Below are 15,588 nucleotides of genomic sequence, written 5' to 3' on the forward strand. Positions count from 1 at the left end.
AAGCTCAAATTCAATTTGAAGGTTAAGTAGTGATTTCTTGTTGAGAAATCTCCGATAACTTAGGGCATTTTAGTCCATTTGCAAGGGTACAAGAAGGTATTTCCATGTTGCAAATGGGGAAATCTAGTTTGTTTTTGGTGGGGGGGGGGTTAAGATGGGGAATTCTAGTTACATCACAATTGGTTTGGTTTAGATGTTGTCACTGTTCCTCGTGTGGTGCACATCGATGGATGCAAGTCCGACCTTGCCAAGATTTTAAAACTTGGAAAGGGAATGGAACCAGTTAGAGAGGATTCTGATCCGTCAATTTCGTTTCGAATCGGATCCAAATCAGCCTGAATCAATTCAGGAATTGGGAATCTAAGTTATTTTACGGTGAAAATCGAATTGGTTCAAGAATCGGACTCTAAGCTATTTTATAGTGAAAATCAAATCGGTTTAGGAATCAAGAATCAATACACAAATTGATCCAATTCAAGATGGATTATAAAGAAAATGACTAGGAATTAGTCAATTTAGATCCGACTCCAATTCAGAAAGCAACGATTAGGGTTGGTGGAAATCAGATTTGGTGTCAACGGATTTCAATCCAATTCCCGATTTTTAAAACCATGGACCTTAGCCCATCTCATAAGTCAAATTTCAACCTGAAATTAGCACTGAAAGTGGTTAAAAATGTAACAGATTTTTTTTTTTCCGGTCAGGACTCAAGTGTGCTTGTGATAAAGAGAAATTCGTGGGCTAGATGGCCCATTAACCATTTTGAGCCATATTTTGTATTATACTGGTTTGGGCCTGACAGTGGGCTTGCTCAAAATTCAAATTATCTAGGAGAGCAGGCTGTGCAGCAAAGTTGATATTTTAGAGGTTAAACTCCCCAGCAACAAGAGAAATAGACAATAGGGAAAAGGTTCTCTAACCCGCTGGCCTAGGGTACACCAACATATCTCTCTCTCTCTCCTCCTCACATGAAAGGTCTTTCCTCCCCTTTAAAATGACTTCTTTACCTCCTCAAAAAGAGGAAGAGAGAAATAGACACATAGGGTGCTAGCTTACGGTATACCGATAGCATACCCAATCTTTTCCCCTAAATTTAACAGTGACTAATTTGTTTGGGTTCTGATAGTTTTCAACCATGCAGTACTAGGTAAACTAATCTCTTCATGAGCCCATGAGTCTTTATCTTTTCTTTTCTTGGCTTTCTTAAAGTCCAAACATAGCCCAAGTGATCCAAAACGTTGGATTTGATGTTCTAGGCCCATATCTCATCTCCTAGATTTCGGTGGCATATCAAACAAGATTTTATGGACCATACCACGAAGTGGCATTTTTTCCTGTACTATTCAATTTTTGGTCCTTTACCTCAAAAAAAAAAAAAAAACTATTTTTGGTCAAATACAAGAGAGTAATAACACACATCCTTCAAGTAAGGGTTTTTGACCATGCTGTTGATCTTTCAAGCTATAACACACATCTTAAATTAAATTATCCTATCTTGATTTGTGCAGGAACTTCTAACTCAGTCCTAGACAGAACAGGGTAGACTTCCCGCATTCTGTTAGAAGGACATATTGTTTTTTATCATTGCAGGTTTTTTGGACACGGGTCATTTTTTAGAACCGATTATTACAAGGGTCTTGACCATGTTGTGGATCTTAAAGAAGATCAGATAGATTTAGTGTGTTTCAATGAAGGGCTGCTTGAACTTGTACCAGTTCCAAAGATTCCCTGGCCTTGGCACCTGATTCCACATCTTTTGAAGATTTTGAATTCCACCAATGGAATCTCTCTGTCATATCATCAGGACCCCATATTACTGATGCTCATGAATCGTTATTGTCTACGGTTCCCTGACCGGTGCGGTTCCCTAGTGCCTCTCATAAGAGGGGGGTGGGACCTAGCCGAGGCACCTGACCAAATACTCTGCCTGGGTGGGGTCCACCCTTCTCTTGTGAGAGGCACTAGGGTATACCAACATATATCTCTCTATCTTTCCTCCTCACATGAAAGGTCCTTCCTCCCCTTTAAAATGACTCTTTTACCCTTCAAAAAGAGGAAGAGAGAGATAAACACATAGGGTGCTAGCTTACAGTATGCCGATAGCATACCCAACCTTGTCCCCTAAATTTAACAGTGACTAATTTGTTTGGGTTTTGATAATTTTCAACCATGCAGTACTAGGTAAACTAATCTCTTCTATACATGAAAACGAACCTATTAAAATGCAGGGTGAACTTCCTGCATTTTGTTAGAAGGACATATTGTTTTGATGGTTGCAGGTTTTTTGGAACCGATTATTACAAGGGTCTTGACCATGTTGTGGATCTTAAAGGAGATTAGATAGATTTGGTGTTTCAATGAAGGGCTACTTGAACTTGTACCAATTCCAAAGATTCCCTGGCATTGGCACCTGATTCCATATCTTTTGAAGATTTCGAATTCTACCAATGGAATCTCTCTATCATATCATCAGACCCGGTATTGCTGATGCTCACTAATTTTTTGATTCACTTTGCCGTATCAAATACGCAACATTTTGTTTTAAATGTTTTAAAATATTTTAAATGGTGACATTATAGGGAAAAAGTTCTCTGTCCAGGAGTGTGGTCTACGCCAGCACTCCCATGAGTCTATCTCTCTCCTCCCCATGTGAAAAGACATCTCTGCCTCCTTGTTTTAAGGAGGAGAGAGATAGACTCATGGGAGTGCTGGTGTAGGCCACACTCCCTTGCAGAAAACTGCTTCCCAAATACTGGTGGTTTCTTTTAGTTATTTTCTTTATATTATCAAAAAAAAAAAGAAAAAAGTAAAGGTGTTTTATCTAGAGATGTAAACGGATCGGATTCGGCTCGAATAGTGATATATCCGCATCTGCATTCGATTAGCTTTTGGACGGATTTGGATAGTGCTAAACAGATACGGACCAGATATTTTATCCGTTTACATGTAAATATAGCTTTTCGGATTGCTATAGTCTATCCATATCCGCATCCGTTTAGTTTTTGGACGGATTCAGATAGTGATAAACAGATACGGACACGGATACAGAAATGGATTTCGGCTATTCATTTATACCCCTAGTTTTACCAAAGAAAAAAAAATAAGGGTGTCAAACGGTCGATTCAGATTAGTCAAGTTTCAACAGATTTTTCGTTGTTTTTTGCATATAACGGGCCATATCGAAACCAAATCGATTAAAACCAAACTGAAACCAATATTTATTGTTCTTGTCGATTTCGATTTCTTCTCAGTTTCTCTTAATGTGCTCTTATCGGTCTGTAATTGATTTTGTTACCTGTTTGGTTTTCAATATATTATCTTTTTAAAAAAAAGGCAAATGAGCAATGTTTGGTTGTGTAGTACTTGCACCAGTGTAGGGCCACTAAGAGCGCATGTAGGAGCATTTGATTAAATGAGAATTTTTAGTTCATCGTGGGTTGAGAGGTAATTTCGTATGGACCTGTGTCTGGGTGTATGAACCATGTGACTCAATTAATGTTCTTTTTCAAAAAAAAAAAAAAAAAATTGTAAAAAGGAGAAGGTTTTCCTCCACCCACAGAGGACAGTAGGACACATCACCCACGAATTTTTATCACCTACAGTTTTCCTGCCCGGTACAGTTCCCTAGTGCCTCTAATAAAAGGGGGTGGACCCCACCTGGGTAGTATATTTGGTCGAGGGTGGAATGGTCATTTCAACCCCCCTATGAGAGGAACCGCACAATCGTACCGGTCAACGAACCTCAAGGGATAAATGTCCCATCACCCACATCTTAGGTTCACAAATCCTTTATAGGGTTTTAGTATGTTCCCAAAATATTTTCTCGATAAATAGATGTAAATGGATCAGATTCGGCATCGGATGTGATCGGATCTGGATAGTCCCTGGCTAAATATGGATACCTCTAAATGGATTCAGATATGGATCCAATGCGAATTTTTTGACAGTCTGTTTACATCTTTGCCTTGTGTAACCTGGATCTTCTTCCCCCTAGAAGATACAATTCATTCTCAATCCATATCCCGTAGATCATGATTATCTTTTCCTCATATTCTAGTATCCGTTGAAACTTAAAAAACCTTCAAGATCATTATTTACTTAATTTTTTATTATTATGTTTGGATTTAATTTTTTCAGATATTTCTAAATGAATACGAATATCCTAAAAGGATACAGATGCAAATCAGATTCGGATTTCCGATTATCCATTTACAACCCTATCTCAAATTCCTTCCCAACCTTCTCGGTTCGGGTTGGATTGGCAGAAGGTTCCAATCTAACAGTCATAGCGCAATGACAGATCGTCATCAGATGGTCACTATCACTCCAGTTCAAAAGTCAATATCACTGACCGAATGGTTACTATTTCTCGATGTGCACGGGTTATCTTCTTCGGCAAGTAGAAAGCCTATTGATCAACTACCGACCAGACAAATAAAGGTCATGATCCAGATCTGCGAAGGTGACAGCACGCGGTATCGGAGTCGGGAAGCATCAAGCAAAATGCTCCCGTAAAGTAGCTTATCATATTTGACGCTAACCGCTTGAAGAAATCTGAATCCTGCCAACGGATTAAAACTAGATAGAATATTCTCTTTGGGGATGCTCCCCCAAACTGCTCTGCTAAAGCCCAAGTAGAGTGGAGTGGCCGCAATTCTTAAGAAGCTGGTTTTAAACAATATGATGAAATTGAATTAGACCTTAGAAGGTTGGGAATTGGGATTAATGGAGGATTGTAAGTGTAAAGTATGGTCACCTCTATTCATGGTTTCACTCTTCTTGTCAAGTACTACTCTAGTGTTTGTGAATTCAATCCCAACAACCCTTGAAGGACCATTTGAACCAGTAACTCAACGCTTCGATCCATCTTTGCGTCAAGGAAGCGATGACTTACCAATGACTAATTCTCGGCTGGCCAAGAAGGTTAACTCTACCTTCCCTGAACAGATCGCTCTTGCCATTTCTTCTCCAACTTCAATCTGGGTTTCTTGGGTCACTGGTAACTATTGGAAACCCCTAACCTACCTGTCTTTACTCTTTATTACTAAAATCCTCAGTTTTTCATCCCTTGTTCTTTTTTTTTCTACTGTTTCATTAATGGGGGAATTGATTCACAGATATTGCAAAGATGGGTTCATTGGGTTACTTGCGATTTGTGCAGGGGATGCTCAGATTGGTACCAATGTCAAACCTCTTGATCCTTCGACAGTGGGCAGCGAGGTCTGGTATGGAAAGGAGAGTGGGAAATACCCATTTACCCAAAGAGGGACCTCGACGGTGTACAGTCAACTGTATCCATACGAGGGGCTGTTGAACTACACATCAGGCATCATTCACCATGTGAAACTTGAAGGTAAGGGAATCAGGTCACTCTATTACTTGTTTTGATTATTATTAATGTGCCAACACCATTAAAATTGTGGCACATTAATAATAATCATGTACCCAGAATCTACTCTAATTGCAAGGTTTTACCTATTATTTCAAGTGTTATCTTCGTTGAAAATTAGAATTTTTAAGATCCCATTTGATTGTATCAATTATAGGAAATCTTAGCTGGAGAATTGATCAACATATTGTCAATAGAAAATCAATATTAACTGTTTACAATCATATATTTTCTGTCTTTTTCTGGAAGGAAATTTTGATCTTTGCTCCTATATTATATTTTTATGGCAAATGCAAGGATTAATATATTTGATTGAAAAAGAGGAAAGATGGTTTCTTTAGCTTGAATCTTTCGCAACTCACGAGATTGTTGATGCTAGTTGGTATTGATGGTTTAGAACTGAAAAATCTTAGTCACAAACTAGTCATAGTTATGAAGGACAGCTTGCTTGTTAATGCCTATGGGCTTGGTACCTTAGACCTGGGTTTGAAACTGAATTCCACTCTCTAAAATGAATTTCAATCAATAAAAATAAATAAATTAACATTGATTGTAAACAGAGGTTACTTGTTAACTTTTCATAAACAGTGCCTTTTATGTTGCCAAAGTGATTGATTAGTTACTATTTTTTATTTCTTGTAGGTCTTGAACCTGGGGAAAGATATTACTTCAAGTGCGGGGACAGTTCATTATTGACTATGAGTGAAGAACGTATATTTGAGACCTTTCCATTGCCTGGTCCAAATAGTTATCCTCGTCGGATAGCTGTTGTTGGAGATATAGGCCTGACAAGCAATTCATCAACTACTCTTGATCATCTGATTGAGAATGATCCCTCAATGTTATTAATGGTTGGGGACTTAACTTATGCAAATCAGTACCTTACAACAGGTGGTAAAGGAGCTTCATGCTATTCCTGTGCTTTTCCAGATGCACCCATCAGAGAGACGTATCAACCCCGCTGGGATGGCTGGGGAAGGTAGTATTCCTCCTCTCAGAAATTCTTGTGATCAGTGTTCCCTGAGTAGGCTAGCCTAGTTATGACTGGAAGTGGCCTTGAAGTAGATCATGAATGAAGCTTTATGTAGTCATCTGAGAATTGCTGCACATTAGGAACCAATTTCTCTTCTGAAAAAATGATTCTAGTTCACTTTATCTATGAAAATTTGTTCTATTTCATTAGGTAGATGGATTTTTTTTGTTTGAATTTGGTTCTTCTCCTACTTTGTTATCATGAATGTTGACATTCATAAAAGGTATAACTTGGTTTACACTGCCCCGTTGAGATAAGTTTATCCCACGGTCCACTATTTGAGACACATGGTGATTCTCAACGTGAGATAGACATGTGTTGGTTTGGATTAGCCAGAAGTCAAAATTTCAGAACCTAATTCAATCAAATACCCTCTCGTGTTTTGGCATTCATCCTTGTATTTTTCAGTCATCCGTGTATGCCCATGCACCCTGCCATAGTCCCTAGATTTTGAAAGTTTTATTTGTCACTTGGCAATATCCGTTTGGGCTGAAACTTGACATGTAGGCAGGGGACATTGGGGGTCTACCCCTCCACAAAATTTGGGACTCATCCGATTTTCCACGTGGAAGATATTTGGGCTGTTGAGATAACTTTTGCCCTACATAAAGTCACTCATTTTGAAAACATTGAAAGAAACTTTGCAAGACTCTTCTATTGTTGTAAAACTCCAGGTAGTCTTCTGAAACAATGCCTTAGCCAAGGTTTAAAGTATTAATATGTTTCCTTGATATGGTCCAATTTGTATCCCTTTTTCTGCCTGGCATTATTGTTAAGATAGGTATCATTTGGGGTATTATTGTCAAACCCCAGTGCGGTACATTAAGTGATTGACCATGATAAGGTGGAGTGTCCCTATTGTGGTATAATTGGTTTAGTTGTAGTTTGTTTCTAGTTGTGTTAGTTGATGTAATTAGTAAATCTCCTATTGTTTCTCTACATCAGCAAGGACTGACGAGCCCTTGCTGCATTGTAAATGGTAATTGCTATATATATACAGTGGGGGGCTGCTGATATGAGGAAGTTAATTTTTACTTCATTTGTTTCTTCTACAGATCAGCTGGGTGATATGTTTACCATGCCGCTGTTTCGTCCTACTTTCCGGAAAGATTGTTCCAAGCTGGGCATGGGTGATTTATATGCTCCAGCTTGGGGGGGAGTATTAAGATAGATACCATAGGGGTATTATTGTCAAACTCCTGCAGTACATTAAGTAATTAACCATGATAAGGGGTACCTATCTTACCAAATATGATACAGAAGACCAGAAGTGTCTTAATTAAATACGGAGTGGTATCAAACGTATCAGGTACATCTATGTTTAAAGTATTTAGCTATGTCAAAAGCTATGTTACCATGGGATATGTCTCCATATTTCAACATCCTGACACTGGTGCTAAGAGGGGGAACTGAAAGTTCCTTTATAAGTGAGTGCATCAAATTGTCAGTCATGTTTGGTAATGGTAGATTCGATTCATACATATAACAGAGCATCTCAAAAGAAATTTTTTTTTTTACTTCCTTATCTCTAAACTCTCTTTCTGTTGTATGTGATAATAAAAAACTTTTACAGAAAGAACCGGAATGTGAAACTTAGTCTTTGGTTTGTCACGCATGTGCTGCCTGTTGGGGGTAGGATGTCTTGTATTCTGTCGCTTGGGTTTGTGGGCTGATTCTGAAGAGCCGTTAAAATCCCGCAGGATGTCTTGTATTGATTGTTAGGATGCTAGTTCATCAACCAGCACTAGCTGTTAACCATCTATCTGAAATTCAGGAGTGTTGCATATGATGGATATGTTTCCCTAACAACTATTTTGGACTTGAGATAAGGCTTGATTGAGTTCATTTCTTACAAAACCATTTTGCTGAAACATAATAGGATTTCAACAACTGCTAGAGCATAGAGGTAGTTAGATTTGCAGATGCATGATTTTCATATGGTTTGACGTTATTTAATTCAATTCTAGGTTTATGGAGCCACTGATTTCAAGAGTGCCTATGATGGTGATTGAAGGCAACCATGAGATTGAGCCTCAAGCTGGTGGCATCACTTTCAAATCATATGAGACGCGATTCTCTGTTCCCTCACAGGAGTCGGGCTCCAATAGTAGTTTCTACTACTCATTCAATGCAGGGGGAATACATTTTATCATGTTGGGAGGATATATTGACTACAACAGTACTGGTGATTGTTATTATCTCTATAATTCAATATTTATGTAGAATTGTAGTAGTATTAGGCTTTCAGCTGCTTTTTTTGTTCCCCAATTCATGGAGTGTTTTAGGTTCCATTGCTCCCAGTTGTAATACATCCTTTTACAACTCTAAAACAAGTCCTTGTTGCAGGTGCTCAATATGCTTGGCTAAAGAAAGATTTACATCAAGTAGACCGCAGTGTGACCCCTTGGGTGGTGGCTGCTTGGCATCCACCTTGGTATAATAGTTATTCATCACATTATCAGGAATTTGAATGCATGCGGCAGGAGATGGAAGCACTTCTTTATCAATATGGTGTCGATGTTGTCTTCTCTGGTCATGTAAGTTTTAGCTTTCTTAATTCACCTAGATTTGGCAATCCTATCTAGTTGTTCAGGCATCGAGCTATCTTCATTTCCTAGCCAACATTAAACAGTAAATACATCACATCTATCCTTTGTACTTTTAGCTAATCTCTAAGTACAGCTATGTAGCACACACTATGGTTGATTTGTACTTTTAGCTAATCCAATAATAGAGATATTGTAGTATAAACCATAGTTTATCTGGTGTAAAAGAATTTTATGTGCCAATGACAGGTTCATGCTTATGAGCGGATGAATAGGGTGTACAATTACACGTTGGATCCATGTGGACCTGTCTACATAACAGTAGGAGATGGTGGTAACATTGAGAAAGTGGATCTTGAGCATGCAGATGACCCTGGAAAGTGCCCTTCATCTGGAGATAACATACCTGAATTCGGAGGGGTATGCCATTTGAATTTCTCCTCAGGACCTGCAAAGGGAAATTTTTGTTGGGACAAACAACCAGAGTGGAGTGCTTATAGGGAGAGCAGCTTTGGCCATGGAATACTTGAGGTAAGCCCTTCAAGTCTGCAAGTCAATCTAATCCATTGCACACTGAACAGAGTATCTTGGAAATATATAAAACATACTTGTATATAGAACTTCACTGGCACTAAGTTGTACAAATTTATATATGAACACCAAGAAGCAATAAATTCAAGTCAGGTTTCCCTGGCCTTAAAAAACTCATTCAATATATTGGAGTCTCCTGCAAGTCTGCTTAATGTTGCATCTATCAGCTTTTATAAATCTTCCTTATTTTTGTGGATGGATGTTTTCCTTGCAGGTTGTAAACTCGACATATGCCTTGTGGACTTGGCACAGGAATCAGGACATTTATAACAACAGCTATGGGGATCAAATATACATAGTTCGCCAGCCTCAATTGTGCTCCACGAATACCAGCAATTCGACCACATCAAGCTCCACAAATACTAGCAATTCGGCCACATCAAGCTCCACGAATACCAGAAATTCGGTCACATCAAATGTTGGTTTTTATGGCCTGAAATTGCATTTTTCATTTTTATATGGATTTATTTATTCGTTCTTTTATATTGTAATTATAATTGCATCTGTATTATTTTGAGATACTTACAGCAATGTTCCCCCTCCTTCCCCCCAGTGACCTCTTTTGTGGGTTCAATCTCTTTCACTTTCTAGGCTAATCAATAGACTAAATCTAACAGTTACTACTGTAGGTAAAAAATTATGAAAACTTCCCATTTAAACTAGCTATATAGTACTTGTATTAGTAATTAAAAACCTTAAATTTAGATTACTTAAGTGATGAAATAACGGAGTTGGCACTTGTTGGATCTGACCAAATAGAAATTTTTTTCCTGAGCTGGGGTTTGGGCTTATCGGACTGGACATGGGCCAGTTGACAACCACAGGTCTAGTCCTCCTTAGCTATCAATACTAGGGCTGTAAACGGATCAGATTCGGCTCGGATAGTGCTATATCCGCATCCGCATCCGCATCCGATTAGCTATCGGACGGATTCGAATAGTGCTAAACGGATACGGATCGGATATTTTATCCGTTTACATGTAAATATAGCTTTTCGGATAGCTATAGCCTATCCGTGTCCGCATCCGTTTAGCTTTTGGACGGATTCAGATAGTGCTAAATGGATACGGATATGAAAACGGGTTTTGACTATTCATTTACACCCCTAATCAACACCAGTTCTTTCAGCCTTGGATCTATTTCTGAGATTCAATTTTTAGATGGGCCAAAGCCCACAAAGTATACAACTAAAAGAAGGACATAAGCACGAATTCCAAAGGGACAGCTGCAACTTGGATTGGTGTGGAATGTTTTATGCCACGTTTTTGTTCATTTATATATCTGCTGACATCATGCATCCATTCCATGCTAGACCTTAGTAAGTAACATGCTGTGTTTCTTCTCTCTTTTCCTCATCATGGATCCCTCTTATCATTTATGAGCAGCAGGGCAGAGGCCCATAAAGCCCACTATGGACAAAACAGCTCCCTTATGTTGTTGGGAGTTTTTAGAACTTAGACCAAACACCTTAAGGCTTTGCCTTACTTAAATGGAAATATCAAGGAGAACAAAGAGGAACACACTTCAAGAGCAAAAGGATATACAAAACTGAAACTCATTTAAGTTTCCAATTATGGCTCCTTTATTTTTAAAAATAAATGCTGATACCTCTCTGGTTCATTAAACCGTATGAGCATTAATAAAAAGTTAAAAAACAAAATGAGAGAAGAAATACAGTGAAGATGAAGTCTATCTGCAACAGAAGAATTTAAGATTCATTCATTTCTTACTCTTCTTCTTGACATGAGTGAGTCTCTGTTTCTTCAATGTTTATAAATGCAAAGTCAGATCAAGCTTCTTTTCCTCATCATCATCATCCTTATCACCCATCTCAAGGCGTTGGTTCTCATTCTCAGCCAAAGAATTAATGGATGAAACTCCACCATTGAAGGGGCGTTTTAAGTTTCTCTGCCACATTTTGATGCTCTCTTCATCTTCTCCATATAGGTAAGGAGAAGAAGATGAAGAACCACCAACGTTGCAGACAACAGGACCAAACCTTGGTGCACCATTGGGTCCAAACTGATTAGAGTAATGATGATGACAAGGGAAATAGCCAATGCTTGCTGAAAGTGAAGTGATGTACATGGAAGGGTTTGGAGCCAAAACTAATGCTGGTGGAGGAGGACGAAGAGGTTGGGGAGATGAAGCTAAACTGCATAGTCTGTACTCTGCAGCTCTCTGAGCCTTTCTTGCTGCTGTTCTCTCCTTTTTGTGGGCATTTTGATGGCCTCCTAAAGCTTGAGAACTGCAAAATTTTCTGGAACAAAAGAGGCAAGGGAACATTCTTCTTGTTGTTGTGACCTCATCGTTGCAACTGCCTTGCATGGACATGTCTGGTTCACCTTGGATTCCTTTCTCTTTATCTCCCATGTCTGTTAATATCATGTAAAGAACACGTCAAGATTAAGAAAACAACACAACCCATTTGATAAAAAACCCAAATGAGAGAATTAGTTGGCAACAGAAAAGAAAAGGAAAAAGGGAAACAGAATCGTGGAACTCTTAACTGTTCTTTTTAGAGTTCAATAAAATGAAGATAGGGAGGGAGAAGAATTCCTTTTTCCCAACTTATAAAGTGTTGTTGTGAAGACTGAAAAGCGGCTGATAAGCTAAAAAAAAATTTTGAGGAAGAGAGAAGAAAAAAAGATAAAACAGAAGAATAGAAGAAGAGGAAGAGAGAAAGGAAAGAAACAACTGAAATGGCATCTTCTTCTCTCCTCTCCTCTGAGACATTTATTGGTTCAATGGGCAATTGGGTTTCCCTTTTGCAGGCGTTTTTTGGTTTTTCTCTCTCACTTACTTTCTTTGTTTATTTCGTTAAGCAATTGAATTGAATTGAATTTAATTTTGGTAAGTAACAGTAATTATGACTTGTGAGGAGTTGTTGTGCATGGATGACAGAGTCTCTCAGCTGCTGCTGCTGCAGAGAGAGAGAGAGAGAGAGAGATGATCAGGTTCATTATCTCTGTGGCCAATGTGGAAGGATTAGCTGACTTAAAAGCCAGGGCAAAGACAGTCCCCCCACCTCCATCGCCCACTCCTCACTTGGACCAAGTGGTTGGCTTAATATTCCTCTCTCTCTCTCTCTCTCTCTTTGTGCATGTAATGGTAATGGCTCTGTCACTCTGCCTTTCTCCACAGCCAATAGAAGCAATTTGCTATTTGTCATCCATTCTTTGCATGCACTGAACTTCATGCCCCTTATAAATAGAGTCCAGAATCACTTTACAGTGGAGTGAACCTACACAACAACACTCTCTCCCTTCAAAGTTCAAACAAACCCTGACACCTGCTTTGGTCCCCTGTAGTGTGAACGTGTCAAGGTCTGATTGAAGTCCAAGATGGATCCGACTCCAACCAAGGACATCTCTCTGTTGAACATAAATAATCTGACCTCTACAGCTTCCTCTACCCAATAATCTATTTCCATCCAACGGTTCAAAATGAATAGACTAAATTATATTCTTCAAATATTTCTTTTTTTTTTTTTTTTTTTTTCTGAAAGAAGGAAGAAGAATAAATATATATAATATTGGGTGAGGTTATCTAAGCAAGCGGCATAGGGGAGTAAACCAATAAAGTCATTTCATGTGTGTGAGAGAGAGAGAGAGAGATAGGTGCTTGCGTGTCTTACCCCTGCAACTCAAAAAACTTTTTCCCAATAATATTATAGGGAGGGAATTGCTACAAGACTACGTGGCCCGTGCACCAATGAGGGGGCCAATGAGAGTGCACAGGGGCATCCAACAAGGATGGAATTTTATTTCATGAGCGGTGGGATGGTCATTTCGCCTTTCTTGTTTCTGGGCTCAGGTGCCACGCAATCCAGCAGCCATCTTTGTCCTAATATAATATTAAGGCAATGTTTGGTATGCATTCTTGGAATGCATTCTAAGTCGATTTCACATTCTCGAACGACAAAAATAGTTGTTTTTATCACCTGAGAATGCGAAAACGACCTGGAATGCATACCAAACACAACCTAAATAAAATACAAAGATGGAGGACTCAAGAATCCCCCAAGTATGTAAGGCCTCAACTAGACTTTGCACATTTATGACCCTAAGATCTTTAAACACAACCATTTGGATCTATCTGTTTTGAAAGCAAATATGTTGGTTGGTTAGTTTCTCTATACATAAATTTAAACAAAACGGCATCAAAAGGTGGTAAAAGAGTCTGGACATGGTTAAGAGAATACATATTTAATAACGTTAACAAAAGGAGCTGACAGTTTGGCCGAGTGGTCTAAGGCGCCAGATTTAGGCTCTGGTCCGAAAGGGCGTGGGTTCAAATCCCACAGCTGTCAATAGAATAAATAAACATCTCTTTTTATTCACCGAAATAGAAAATTATCAAAACAAACTAGGGCGGTGTTTGATATGCATTCATACCCTCTTTTATCATTGTGTAGAAAATATCACAATTTATAATGGAGCTTTGAAGGCACATGTTATTGAAGAGAAAAAACTATTTTGTAAACATTTCAGTACACTTTCATCAAAATTCGTCAAATTTTTTTTTATTAAATATAGGAATTTTTAAGTTGGCCTCATCTGTTGTTGCTTTAGATGTGGTGTTTCCATTAGCCTGATTAATATACTTTTTTTACCAGAAGTTTAACTTAGAAAGTTTATAGATATCTTTTTTTTTAAGCATCTTTTGTTTTTGAAAAGTGTTTAAATAAAAAATAAGGTCTTTCTGTACTAGATCAGATAAAGGAATAGTATCCATTTCTTATTCTGGTACAGATTTGAATACTTCTGTTTCTTCAGTTTTTTCGAAAGAAGCTAAAGCTTGACTTGACTCTTCATTAGTCATGAAAATTTAACTCATCTTCAGAGTCAGAATCGGTTTCACTATTTATAGAAAATAAGATATTATCAAAATCTGATATGTCATTTTCATAACAGATTTCGTAATCATTTTTTTCTATAAATTTAACCATTTTACGTGTTCCTTTTCCCTTATTTGGACAAGAGTTTGCGTAATGTCTTGGTTCTTGACAAATGTAACACATCCGTTTTTAGGAGTAGTTTCTTTTTTGTTAGTATTCTTTTTCCTAACAAATCGTTGTTTCTTATTATAAGAAGGCTTAGGCATATTTTTATTATATCTAATCCATCTAAATTTTTTAAACCTATTTTTGTTAAAAGGTTTAACAGATTTCTGAGGAATGGGTTTGCAACCAAATTCCCAGTAATCTTTAAGAAGAGAGTTACACATGGTAGGTGTAAGCTTCTTCTTTATTTGTTTAGTCGCTTTCGCTTCTAGACAATGAGCAATGAGTTAGTGATGAACAAAATTAATTCTATTTCCTAAAGTATCTGTACTACCTGTTTCAGTACAATATTTGGGTATGAAGAATAACATATTTCATCCCAAGGAGGTACTAATTTCTAAAAGAATTGATCAAGCCAAAACTTGGATTGTTTTGAGTCGAGGAGATGATAATTCTTAGGGGGGGTCCAAGAGACCCAAGAGACCCAAGTCACCAACTCAAAAATGGATGGTGGCAAGAGGTAGAATATTCCAAGCCCGGTCGATCTATGATATAAGAGCATATGAGAGAGAATACTTGAGATCATGTTTTGTGATCTCGGTAGCGGCTGATACGGATCAGGATCATCCAAACTCGGGCAAATATGACACTTTTGTTCCTGTTTTTTTTTTATAAACAAACTAATTTTTTTTTATATTTTTACCCCTATTCTTACAACTGGATCGGGTCAGTATCAGGATCGGTTTCGACCGATACCAATCTGATCCGGCCAAAATCGGCCAATCCGATCCAATACCTCAAACCATGCTTGAGATGGAGTTTTCCTAGATGAGGAAAGCTTGAGAAGTTGAAAACAAATGGAGTCACTATCAGAGTAAGTAATAACCCTATGGTTGATTAACTCGGTTAATATGGGAGGCAGTGAGCATTACGTTTCACACTAGGATTGAGAAAGCCCCCCCACACACACACACACATATGTGGCAAATATGGTCAAGGTTGGCCCCCATGTCAGTAGTCGATC

The 15,588-nt window shown here is 38.2% G+C and overlaps 2 protein-coding genes and 1 non-coding gene across 4 annotated transcripts; 2 read left to right on the forward strand and 1 right to left on the reverse strand.

Moving 5' to 3' along the window:
• The first annotated feature begins 4,684 nt into the window (after positions 1-4,684).
• On the forward strand, positions 4,685-10,078 carry LOC122655724 (purple acid phosphatase 23). 2 transcript variants are annotated; one of them, XM_043850021.1, is made up of 7 exons: positions 4,685-4,999; positions 5,162-5,353; positions 6,032-6,368; positions 8,390-8,607; positions 8,769-8,959; positions 9,218-9,499; positions 9,759-10,078. In XM_043850021.1, exons 1-7 carry the CDS (start codon positions 4,726-4,728, stop codon positions 10,074-10,076), a joined length of 1,812 nt encoding a protein of 603 aa, XP_043705956.1. In that variant the 5' UTR covers positions 4,685-4,725; the 3' UTR covers positions 10,077-10,078. The 2 variants fall into 2 exon arrangements, with proteins under 2 accessions (XP_043705956.1, XP_043705957.1); XM_043850022.1 differs by having other exon boundaries at positions 9,774-10,078.
• A 1,138-nt stretch (positions 10,079-11,216) lies between these two features.
• LOC122656711 (transcriptional regulator SUPERMAN) lies at positions 11,217-11,991 on the reverse strand. Its single transcript, XM_043851329.1, has one exon. It carries the CDS (start codon positions 11,945-11,947, stop codon positions 11,330-11,332), a length of 618 nt encoding a protein of 205 aa, XP_043707264.1. The 5' UTR covers positions 11,948-11,991; the 3' UTR covers positions 11,217-11,329.
• Positions 11,992-13,791: 1,800 nt separating this feature from the next.
• TRNAL-UAG lies at positions 13,792-13,871 on the forward strand. Its single transcript has one exon. It is a non-coding gene; the product is annotated as a tRNA-Leu (tRNA).
• Positions 13,872-15,588: the final 1,717 nt, after the last annotated feature.

Source organism: Telopea speciosissima, chromosome 3 (genome assembly GCF_018873765.1).
Source record: "Telopea speciosissima isolate NSW1024214 ecotype Mountain lineage chromosome 3, Tspe_v1, whole genome shotgun sequence".
In the NCBI taxonomy this organism is placed as follows: domain Eukaryota; kingdom Viridiplantae; phylum Streptophyta; class Magnoliopsida; order Proteales; family Proteaceae; genus Telopea; species Telopea speciosissima.